The sequence below is a fragment of the Primulina huaijiensis genome, chromosome 12 (genome assembly GCF_012295235.1).
Source record: "Primulina huaijiensis isolate GDHJ02 chromosome 12, ASM1229523v2, whole genome shotgun sequence".
Lineage (NCBI taxonomy): Eukaryota > Viridiplantae > Streptophyta > Magnoliopsida > Lamiales > Gesneriaceae > Primulina > Primulina huaijiensis.
The window spans coordinates 2,401,284-2,412,700 of NC_133317.1; the positions used below are offsets into that span (position 1 = coordinate 2,401,284).

At 35.0% G+C, this 11,417-nt stretch overlaps 2 protein-coding genes across 6 annotated transcripts; both read right to left on the minus strand.

Moving 5' to 3' along the window:
- Positions 1 to 4,330, minus strand: LOC140990592 (diphosphomevalonate decarboxylase 2-like). Its single transcript, XM_073460353.1, has 10 exons — positions 3,917 to 4,330; positions 3,106 to 3,304; positions 2,437 to 2,500; positions 2,083 to 2,146; positions 1,900 to 1,980; positions 1,197 to 1,283; positions 887 to 1,044; positions 731 to 779; positions 419 to 540; positions 1 to 300 (listed from the first exon to the last, which is right to left on the minus strand). The coding sequence occupies exons 1-10, from the start codon at positions 4,133 to 4,135 to the stop codon at positions 78 to 80; spliced, it is 1,266 nt and encodes a 421-aa protein (XP_073316454.1). The 5' UTR covers positions 4,136 to 4,330; the 3' UTR covers positions 1 to 77.
- A 1,183-nt stretch (positions 4,331 to 5,513) lies between these two features.
- On the minus strand, positions 5,514 to 10,507 carry LOC140990724 (ACT domain-containing protein ACR12-like). Of its 5 annotated transcripts, XM_073460559.1 has the most exons (11): positions 10,284 to 10,507; positions 10,042 to 10,105; positions 8,157 to 8,279; positions 7,738 to 7,832; positions 7,429 to 7,513; positions 7,216 to 7,275; positions 6,774 to 6,829; positions 6,427 to 6,532; positions 6,233 to 6,301; positions 5,691 to 5,764; positions 5,514 to 5,651 (listed from the first exon to the last, which is right to left on the minus strand). In XM_073460559.1, exons 1-10 carry the CDS (start codon positions 10,427 to 10,429, stop codon positions 5,702 to 5,704), a joined length of 867 nt encoding a protein of 288 aa, XP_073316660.1. In that variant the 5' UTR covers positions 10,430 to 10,507; the 3' UTR covers positions 5,514 to 5,651; positions 5,691 to 5,701. The 5 variants fall into 5 exon arrangements, with proteins under 5 accessions (XP_073316660.1, XP_073316661.1, XP_073316659.1 ...); XM_073460560.1 differs by having other exon boundaries at positions 5,514 to 5,764; positions 8,157 to 8,276; XM_073460558.1 differs by having other exon boundaries at positions 5,514 to 5,764.
- Between the last annotated feature and the right edge of the window lie 910 nt (positions 10,508 to 11,417).

Sequence of the window (11,417 nt, forward strand, 5' to 3'; positions counted from 1 at the left end):
AACATCAGAATATTGAAAAGGCTCAAACTTAGATTAAGTTGGGCTAAAACAAATCCAAACAGTAAAACCTTTTCTTTTCACTTTGGCAACCCTGTCTTGAGATCGATAAGAGATTGGTTTTCATCTGTGAGTACTATAGGACCTCTCCCAGGACCCGTGCAGATAAAGTAGCTAACGTCTCCCTTGTATCTATGCGCTGGAACATTAGCATTGATCTCCGGGGGTGGAGCCAGTGTTTCAATATCCTTTACTTCCTGAATGCCGGCATCTTGTAAAATTGTTTTATCACCAATAACGTAACTGCGAAAGGGAGTAGCATACATCCGAGGTTACATAAGATGGATTCATATCGCCACAGATTGGAGAAGTGAATAGTAAAGGTGACATGCTTGGAACAAATTTTGAGGCTGAAAAACACCTGTTCAAATCGGTTTCTGGTGGAGGGAAGTAAAAGAGCAGCCTCTGAAGCAGAAGAGCGGCAGTCTTCCTGTCGCGTGAAATTAAAACTGCATTTGGCCCGGCATCGAAAGTGTAAGCAACCTGTCAAATATCTCGTTGTTAGTTGCTTTAAATGCATTCTAATTTAAATGTGGTTCAGGGTAACAGTAGCCATGGTACTGATTGATTCTGCCATCAGTAACAATAGGCTTTTGAGAAACTATCAAACTTATTTGAGTTGGACACTGATGATTAGTTAGCTCAAAGGTCAACTGAAGATAGAGAAAAGAACCTGAGGTGTCCCTTCGAACCGATTCCATTTCTCGACGCAGCTGATTATTCTGAAAAGTAAATGCCCAGACTAGATTTCTACGAAGTGCTCCTTTTTGGGGGGATTTGCATATAAGAGAATAGACAACCATAATTAAAAACAGAAAAAGGAACTTGCCTATGGGAAGTGTCATTCATGTAAAATATAGGAGGGCAGGTATCCAGAGCAACAGCATGAAACTGATTACTATCAGCACAAGTCAGGGCAGCGAAAGCAGGAAAATCACGATTTTTAATTGCTTCCTCCATTTGTATTATCCGTTTTGGCACTACAACCTGTAAAATGAAAAGAGGGGCGACCCTTAGAAGCTGTCAAAAGAACAGTAGAAACCATTGAGGTCCTCAAAATGACCGAAGAACAATAACCTTTCTGATATCTAAGAAGCATTCATAAACATCTTAAAACTACTGGGAGGAACATAATATACCTTTGCTCTATGTTCTACCAATGCACTGGTTTCAACGGTATCTCGCATCCCTGAGGTACTACTTGTTTCCTTCTGTCTTGAACTTACCTGAATCCGACATAAAGCCCAAACACAAAAGTGAGATATAGCTAGTCTCACAAAATAATCAAACCAGGGATCAATTAATACATGAATCATTATCTTCATCTCAAAAGAACAAAAAATGGAATAAAGGAAAAAAGAAAGAAAGATGTCGATGAGTTTTACATGCTGTAACACATGCGAAGCTACAACACAACAGCTTGAAAAGCTAAGGAACTTTATAACAAATTATTTCTAACACAATAATTGGACTAAAATGAAGACAGTAATGTTGAATATATATCTGATAAGTTTATCATTTTTATGAATGTCATTAAACATTTCTCACTTACTCCCTGTTAATTAGCAATAGATAATTGACACTCAAAGTAAAGGATAAAATAAAATCTGTCATATAGATTATTCAACTGTCCTGTAGCTAGCAAAATTTTAAAAAAATTATTTAGACCCCAAAAGTGATAATGTGATCAATTAACTAAGTGCAATTAAAAGGGAACCCTGTGAGTAAAATCTTATTTCTAATGAATTCAGATAGTTTAATACTATTGAAAACAAAAATAGAGCAGTTACATGTAAACTATGTGACTTGCATTTTAATCAGAGAAAAGATGGAGACACACACCACTGCAATGATAATTACAAGGTCATCCCAGTGCTTCTCGTCTGCAAGTTGAACTGCAATGCTGTCACTTCCATTTTCCTCCTTCAACCATAAAGAAAAGTAATTTGAGAAAAAAATTAAAAATAAGACATTTACATACTTTTTCGAAAGAATCCATGACAAAAGATAAGAAACTATACACACTTTTCCCATGATCCACTTAACAAATCCACCATAGAGACTTCGGCAAGCACTTCCAGAACCTTGCCTGGATATGAAAACATAAAAAAAATTCTTTACGTCTGCTGACATCTTTTAAATTTTTATACAGAACAAGGATCGTCAATTAACAAAATATAGAGACACCGTCAATTACAAACAGAAACAAATACAGAGAATGTGATGTGTGTATTGGCATGCATCTGTGGACTTGCACGTCCAGGAAATAGACAATAAGAATAAACTTTATCAGGGCACTAAACTAAGCCTGCAAACTAGCAGATAATGCTTGAATAACTAAAATGACTCGGATTTTTTAAATCAAGAGGCAACTGTTACCTGGCTATAGCAGATAGTTTGCTATGATCTTCTTTGACATTCATAAGCTTGGCAAGGGAAAAAACTGGAAAAAAGCATAAATCTTAGTTTTTGTTGTTAAAGTTGATTTAAGTAAATAAAAAAGTAAGATTTAAACCCTGCTATTATAATAGAGATAGCGACATAATAAACACCACCAAATCTACATATCGAATTGTACTTTACACTAACATATGAAAACTGTCGTCAAACTGAACAAGCAGATTAAACCAAAATTGGAGTTGGGTCCCAAAAATAAATGATCCTCGGCACCATGAACTCAATTTTATTCGAAAAATAAAATACAATCAACTAGGACATATTCATTTTTAATATCAATTGCAAAACAAGGATATTTCTTATGTTTAACAAAGGGTAATACGAGGTGCAATCAACTACTTCACGAAAAATAACAACTGAGGATAATCAGAACTATCACAAAAAACACCAGCATAACAAATATCTCTGATTGGTAATCCACCTCCTCTTATCTCAATGGTTTTCAGTGTGCAAAGACAATAAGTGAGACATCCAGTCAAAATCAACCAAAAATTTGCTTATTGGTTGCTTATTGGTGATGCGCCATACTTGTCCCAAAAATGTTAAGAAAAACTTTAGTGAATTCAAGTCATGGAGGGACGTTCAAGTTACCTAGGCAAGCCAAGCCAGCAGCTGAGGAAGCCAAGCCAGCAGCGGTAGGGAAATTGTTATAGGAAACTATGTGCACATGCATCTTGTCCCAATCCTTTTTTGCGATCTTAATACCTTTCTCATCATCCTCAACATCATTAGCACGGAAGCGAAGTTCCCTCAAACAATTTTGGAATCTGCCTCCAGAAAGAGAGATCTCCTACACTAACCAGAATTCATACATTCACTAATATATCAGAATCTCTTATTATCTGCATCTCGCTCTGTACCATGATCAGAAAAGAAACCCAAAAAAACGTTTCAGGAATATGTTAAGGATGCCTCCCGTGACTGGCAGATTCAAACACAACAATAAAAGAGGGAATAAAATAGTACAATTGCAATTCAAATCTATTAAACTTTATTCAGCTGGAGTATTTCTTTAACTAGCAATCTTTTATCTGTTATGATAACAAGATTATGAATTAATTCAAGACATTTAAAATGGTAAGCAAACTGGACCCTCTTCCAGCTAATCGAAGCCAATACTTCAGCTCAGTAAGAACAACTAAACATCCAGAAACTGCCCAATTTCAAATTTTCCCTCAGTTTTGACTCAATGGTTCATATTTTGCATCAAAATATCAAATGAGAATGCAAAGAAAATGATAATGATCACCCAAAACCAAAACTGAGATTCAAGTCAAATTCAAATGGTAAATAGCATTGAGAAAGCCGAGAACAGTAAACAAAAAATATTGCATTCAGCTCAAAACAGAAACATCGACATAACGCCAGCAAAGGAAAAACAACGTAAAAAAGGAAACTTTACCTTCCCATTCAGCCACATTCGATCGTGCGTGAAGGAGGGGCTAACACCAACGGAAGTGGTGGTGCAGAGGTGTGCCGGATCGAGAGTAACGCTAATACTATCATTAATAGGGAGAATAAGGGATTCATCCCTTTTTCCCCAGTACTTAATCACAGCTATATTCGTCGGCGTCTGCGCCGTCACCGCTAACACCCAATTTTTCACGCCGTCTGCCTCCATTTTGCGTCACTGCAAGAAAAAAGAAGAAATATTTTTGCTTCTAGCTCGGCGTGCGCGCGCGCGCGTTGGATCGGATCTCGAAATTGGAAGGAAATCAAGCTTTAGTAACTGCGATTGTGGGTACACTTCTCTCTACGTATATGCGCATGTGTTTTAATTGCGTCGCTCTCTGTGTGTGTGTGGTCAGAGAAGAAGAGCTGCCTTTATTTAGTAAATTAGGTGACAGAAGGATCCCTGTACAATTAATTTTGTATATTATTATTTTTTTATATTTATTTAGAATAGCAACATAAATGAGAATAATTTTAAAAAAATAGAGCTAAAACTTTCTTTAATTTGATTATTTAAAACTTATAATTTTATTTTTCCTAGTAAGGTTCAAACAAACAAGAGAATTAGTTAAAAACAAGAAAAATATATCATTTTATAGCAGGTGACAAAATTGATTATCCTAATTGAGTTCAAAGAAGATATTTTACATACAAAATTTTATCTCAAATTCGATATCATCGAATCAACTGCATACACCTCAAAAAAATATATTAGTACGGTAGAAAAAGATAGTGTGTATATAGTATTGCCAAAAACTTGTGTGGGACGGTCTCACGGATCGTATTTTGTGAGACAGATCTTTTATTTCGGCATCCATGAGAAAATATTACTTTTTATGTTAAGAATATTACTTTTTATTGTGAATATCGGTAGGATTGACCCGTCTCACAGATAAAAAATCGTGATACCATCTCACAAGAGTCATATTCAATCATGGGGTCGTGTGAAAGAAATGAGTTTTCAATTTGACGAACTATAATTTCTTCTCCAAGCAACATGAATTTTCAGTTCAAATAATTCACTCTCATAATTAGTTAGTCACAAATCAAATATCGACGTTAATGGAAAAGTCAACTAACGGCACCCGAAATTTGTGGCTATCAAGATTCGGATAGTTTGCTCATTCGACAAATTCCATGATGTTTGAATGTAAACTAATCGCCACTAGCCAATTTCTTTTTACTACAATTGAAGACCTTGTATCCCATTTGGTACAATTGTGTGCGTAAAGAAAATTTGCCATTTCCCCAAGAAAAAATTCATATTAAAAAAAAAACCCATCAAATAAAAGTTTTCGAGTAAGATATTTAATTAATAAAATTGCAAGAAAATTGATTTGAGCAAATTTGTCTCAAACAGTGTCTATGATTTTTCAAAATTTCTAGACGATCATCATTATGATTGTTTTTATTGAAGATATTTAATAATTAATTGGATCTTTTAAAGCAATGTTCCCGAGTGATAAGGATGAACAAAATGACACTAGTTTTCCATTATCTTGATATTAACTCAAACTCAGATAATTAAAATGAGAAACACACAATAATGACAGGAAACTATTATTACACCCACAGCAAAGTTGTATCTATCATACAAGAAAGGCTTTTCTTCCATACATAGCATTAATAACTGAAACAGGAACAATCAACCACAAGTCCCAACCAACACAACAATGAGTTCATGGAAACCACGAGTCCCAACCAACACAACAATGAGTTAATGAAATAGTACTATTCAGTAGCTCTCCTCATCGGTTTCTGGCCGCCGCAGGTAGTAACGCAGGCAATTCACAAGAACCTGAAAGTTCAAATCATATTTTGTTATTGATGCAACGATGGCACGATTGAGAAGACCGAGAAAAAACAAGAAAACGGAAAGAAATCGAAACCATTTGATCCATTCACTACTTATTTATTTAGTTAGGTAGGTAAAAAGGTGGACGCTGCTCATCATGGTTTTTTCTATATTATAATATTGAGCTCTCCAAGCAATCAAGAACCTCGGGCCATGGAGCTTGTATATATGAGAATCTATACAATTTGCTACTCTAGAGACACTGTTGCATCCTTCCTCGTTTCACAAAAATTATTGTCTAAAGTTGCCAAATGAATTCATTACGTAATCTTGTAAGGCCTTTCATACCTGTCACACAAGGATCGCCCCTTCCGACAAGAATTTGTACAAAAAATGCACAAATTGCCGCACATGAATGCAGAGAAAACTATGTAAAAATACCAGCAAGCAGAAGAAAGTAAATTCGATTACCTGAGACAAAGAACTGTTCAATGCTGCTCCTCGATAATTGACATGAAACCTGTCTTTGGCGACCAATCCCTAAATGGTTTTTACACCAAGAACTGAGTATATGTAGCTAGCGACAAAAAAAGAAGGAAACTAGTTGTGCAATTACGCAAAAAATAAAGCTTATCTGAGTGATCCACACAGAGAAAGAGGCTTACCTCGGTGTCAATCTCCGCTGATTCAACTGTTACATTGATATCTGACATTATTTTGATCATCTCTAACAGCAGCCCAGGTCGATCCGCTGTCTCTACAGAGAGTAAGCTGAAAACACAACAAAAATGTCTTTATCGCCAAGGCATCAGACATAAGAGGGGTTCAAAAAGTCGATAAATATAAAAGATGTGTGTGTGTGTGTATCATAAAAACTATGTTCCATCTGAACAAGTGGATTTCGAACCAAACTAACTCTCATTACAAATGTAGTTTATAGGCTTTTTGAGTTTCGATCTAATTAAAAACAAATACGATAGTATTCGAGAAGTTGACCATGGAACAATAATACCTCCTCCTAGGTCCATCTTCCTTAACATGATTATGAGTAGCGATTTCAACATCAATCTGCACCAAGAAAACAAAACCAAATTATAATTTGTCATTACTTGTTGAAAAATTAAGCTGTTCATTCTGTTCAACTATATCACTATTGTATGTGAAAAAAATAGTAAACCGCTATTGTATAAAGAAAAAGTATACAGCTATTGTGCCAAGAAGTAATAGACGGTAGCTGCAGATAGGTCAAGATGATGATACCAGAATTACCGATTAATAACAAATTTCTTCAAAACTTTAAAACGGAAACAAGTTGCGAAATTTAAACCATTAGAAAAATAAACACTGCAGAAAATAAACATCCAACAAACAGATGACAAACACATCCAGAAGAGGAATGCAGACAAACTGGAGAAGAAAATTGAAACAAGAATTGATATTTTGTTTGACATCACCTTTTTTTCCGGGGGTTTTACTCCAAAAGCTTCACCCATAGCAAGCCGTTCACTTGATTCCTGTGATGACAAAAGTTTCAGGTAAAGACTCAACGCCATATGAACATGGCAATTAATTTTCTTAGATCAGACAAAAAAAATCTCCAAAACCATAAATATGGCCTGAAAACAGTAGATGGTTATCCAATATTTGAATCAGTTATATGAAAATACCGGATGATACTTGAGAAGGTTGTTGATGATGGTCAAGCGAATCCTTTCCAAGACATCAGGATCTTCGACTTTACGTCCCGTGGATCTGAATAATATAATAAACACTATAATTATGAACAACTCAAACAGTAGAGAGACAACTTTTAAAAGATCATAACATCTCATAAAATAAAAGGTACAGATAAAACAAGATTTTTTTTTTTTTTTTTTTTTGTNAAGATTCAAGAAATTGATATTCTATATAACTTAGTAATTGCAGATCACTTACTAGTAGAACAACAAAAATGCATAATGCAAAACCATACTCACAGTCGTGTGATAAAAAATTTAGTTTGTGTGACAGAGTTCTCAGTAGTGACAGTTCCCTTTAAAACATCCAAGCCTAAGTCCTTAAGTGCCTTCATCTGCAGCAATAAATAAAGGTTGCTTGATGGCAAACTTTCAACTAGAAGGTATAACAGACTTACCAAGTAACGTTAATGTGTTATACATAAAGACAGAAAATTAAACAAGCTGATATACAAGTCACCATGAAAGCAACACTGATATTGAACAGAAAAAAAACATAGAGATTGGGTCGACAATAAAGAGAAAGAAATATGTACTCCATGAACAAAAATGAGACGCCAGTCTCTTAACTGCCTCATCTCAAAGTGTTGTGCACACAAGTGAATTTTTCAGAAAATCCCAGAAATAAAGAAGTGGAAACAAAATAGAATAAGATTTACCGTGTCAAGTAGAGCACCAAGGCGATCTCCAAAGCTAAGTTGCACAATAGTTGCATCAGGATCAGTATCTTGATCTATCAAGACAATTGGCATTGGAACATAATCAGTCTCTGGCCCAGACTTCTGTGGTGAATTGTTTTTTCAATGTCAAATTTCTTGAATATGAAGAAACAAATATATTTTGCCATAAGTTAAACGTACCAATATAAGGAACATGCGAAAATTGAATATAATAATTTTACAGATCGCGACAACAGTAAGTGACTGTTCACATTGCTCAATAATAAATAACTAAATCGCAATTTTAGTGTCCCAAATTTCCTTCTTCAAAAAGTATTTCAACCAAAAAGTTCAATTCCAAATGAGCTGCTGGGCTACAAAGCTTACAACAAGGTGTGAATGTAATTACACCAAAAAGCTCAAAAGATAAATAATACTCTACTACGTAAAATAGTTTAATTGCCCGGAGTATGTAGCTCAAATTTGAACATTCATTTAGTTGTACGCTGTGTCGTGGTCCCGATGATTATCAGGTCAAGCAAAAACAAGATCAAAGCTTTAGGGCAGTATCATAATCAAGGTCTTTACTTGTCTACTCTAGTTTTGCACTTTTCACTGACACTAATAACATATTTGAGAATGACCAATTTACTATCTAAATTCTAAACCAAAATAATTCCCTTTTAAGGAACAGTTATCTTTCTTCTCTACCATGTAAAATCTAGGACCTTCAAGAGTCTCTCCCATTGTTAGAGGTGGATTAGTAAGCATATATCATACACCATGAACTGGTATATCTTCTTCACTCATTTGAGTAAGATGTCTTAGTGTCAAACAAACTAAAGATCCATCAAAAGCAATAAATAATCAATTTTGTGATCCTTGACTGTTTCCAGCAGGAGCCATAAGTACAATTTAACCATGCAAATATATCCAGTCATCCATTATAGGATACTGGCAAATTTTCATGCTTTTCTCTCCCATTTAATTGTTCGAGTTTGAAATTGCCGATTTCCTCAATTTTTTGAGTTCAAAGCAAGCCTAGTACTCAAAATATTGAATTAAGAAACAGATGATGCCTGCATAACATGAGATTATGCTACAGGCAATATAATGATTTCACATTTAAAGTCGTCTCAATCTCAACAAACAAAATAGGCTATATAATTATTCAAGGTGCCAGGAATGTGTGGCCCTCGATTATCCACATGTGAATAATATAAAGATAAGTAAAACCGGGCAATATGTAAACACACTGACCAATTTTCATTTGACTGTGTAGGGAAAACATTAATTCCGTGCATTTCAAATTTATCCTGCTAAACTTCTTATTAAATCCATGGATCATTCAGAAAAAGTTGAAAGTCTTTCCTTGAAAATGTCATCTGGAGTAAAGCCTATTTCCCTCTTTTACGTGAAGGTAAAAAATTGATACCCAGGACACAAGTAGCAGATAGAAATTTAATCACCAAGTCCAGAAATAACTGTACAAGTTTAACCAGTTAGAGTAATTTAATGATATAAATCTGAAAGGCTCAAGTTACACAGTAGATACCCAAATTCAGTTTTAGTAGGACAGCATAAAACTTGGAAAGGATAACAATTTGGTCCCACACCCCGCTTCTCTCTATATTAAGAAAATCATTCATGCATCACATCCAAAACTCTATCAAGTATTTTCAGCTCAAGAAATCAAAGAACAATAGAGTTTACTAGAAAGTTTTTAAAAGCTACAGCTGTTCATCAACTTTCACCTTGTAAAAACGCCTTACAGAGACAAATTGATTCAAAGCATATCAATTTCCAGAAAATGAAACTACAGATCACCATTTCCGAAACTCAAGCGCATTAGAAATGCAAAAAATTGCAAGAGAGACTAACTTACCAACGAAAATGAACTTGAACTCATTGAGTCCACTCCATCAACAGAGGCACACATCATAACATTCCTACATGCAAGTTCAAGCAAGTCAAATTGAATAGCATATGGGTAATGCCTGGAAAAATCAATTTCGGAATGAAATCAACGCAAAATTTTCAACTCGCACACAATTTCTTTTCAAAAAAAAAAACCCCATAAATCATAAGATTAAGCTAACATCCGCCGATAAGTATATTTCACTATACTTGTTGCGCGTTGAATCGATTCTCGGGGAAACCAATAAGTAAAGATGAGATTTTGTGGTGGGAAAACTCTTAACAGAAGAAAAATCTGAAGGTCTCAACCGGATTGAAGTGAAAGAAGAAGTGAGGTAAGCATTAGCCATCGCCATTGATGCTTCAGAGTAACTGATGAGCACATGTTTTGTGTGTTGAAGATGGATAATTTGACTTGTGTGGGCATTTCCACGTCATATGAGACAACTTTTTTTTATTTGTTTACGGTAATAATAATCGAAGTTTTAATATTTTTCAAGCCCTCGATTCATAGTTTTTTTTTTTTCAAAAAAGAAAATTATCCTTTTAACGATAATTATTTTCTTCTTTCACTTTAGAATCATCAAGGTCATGGTGAATTCGAATAGTAAAGACCCTCATTGTTTATGGAAAATGGAATCAACCGCTGGTGCAATCCATATTCCAGTCCCACATTGAGTTAAAAATTTTGGATATCTCACTCACCTCCTCCCAACAAACAGATCGAGATTCTGGGTATTTGATTCAAATGATTTATGTTAGGGATGGTTACAAGGTCGAGATTGGAAGCTACGACCCATATTATTGTTAAGAAGTACATTCTATAAGCTGGTAAAAATTCTTTTGGGCTATCACAATCTCACCTAAAGTTAAAAATGTTCTAGTGGAGAATGTTTCATAATATTATCCATACGAAAGCGAACTTGATCGCTCACCATGTCCTGGCACGAGGCTTCTACCCATTATGCCAATATGGCTGTGACTCAACATGTCATGCGTTTTTTGGTGTCCCGGGATCAAACCTTGATGGAAGAAAATGATATTATAACAACTTTTTTATACAGATTAGACATTTCGCCATTATCGATGTATTTCTTTGGTTGAAATATGAGGTGTGTAGAAAAGATTTCGAGAAGTTTGTGATGTGTACCTAGGGCGCTTGGTATGAAAGGCTATGACTATTGCATGGGACGTATAGACATTCAAAGAGAATCTTGGTTGAATGATACATTTCTTTATTAGATGAGTTTCAGAACGCTTGTAATTCGTTGAACATGTCTCCTCGTCTTTTAGCCATCGTTATTGCGACAGATTGGATAGTTTCTTCGTTTAACCAATTTAGAT

Bases quoted from the DNA above. Each gene is read 5' to 3' on its own strand.
- LOC140990592 (XM_073460353.1), bottom strand. From the start codon at position 4,135: ATGGAGGCAGACGGCGTGAAAAATTGGGTGTTAGCGGTGACGGCGCAG. The intron at 3,305-3,916 runs GTAAAGTTTCCT...TGGTTAGTGTAG, and splicing joins GAATGTGGCTGAATGGGAAG to GAGATCTCTCTTTCTGGAGG. The intron at 2,147-2,436 runs GTAACAGTTGCC...TTTCATATCCAG, and splicing joins AAACTATCTGCTATAGCCAG to GCAAGGTTCTGGAAGTGCTT.
- LOC140990724 (XM_073460559.1), bottom strand. From the start codon at position 10,429: ATGGCGATGGCTAATGCTTACCTCACTTCTTCTTTCACTTCAATCCGG. The intron at 7,833-8,156 runs GTAAATCTTATT...TTATTGCTGCAG, and splicing joins TTGGTGCTCTACTTGACACG to ATGAAGGCACTTAAGGACTT. The intron at 7,514-7,737 runs GTGAGTATGGTT...TATATTATTCAG, and splicing joins AAATTTTTTATCACACGACT to ATCCACGGGACGTAAAGTCG.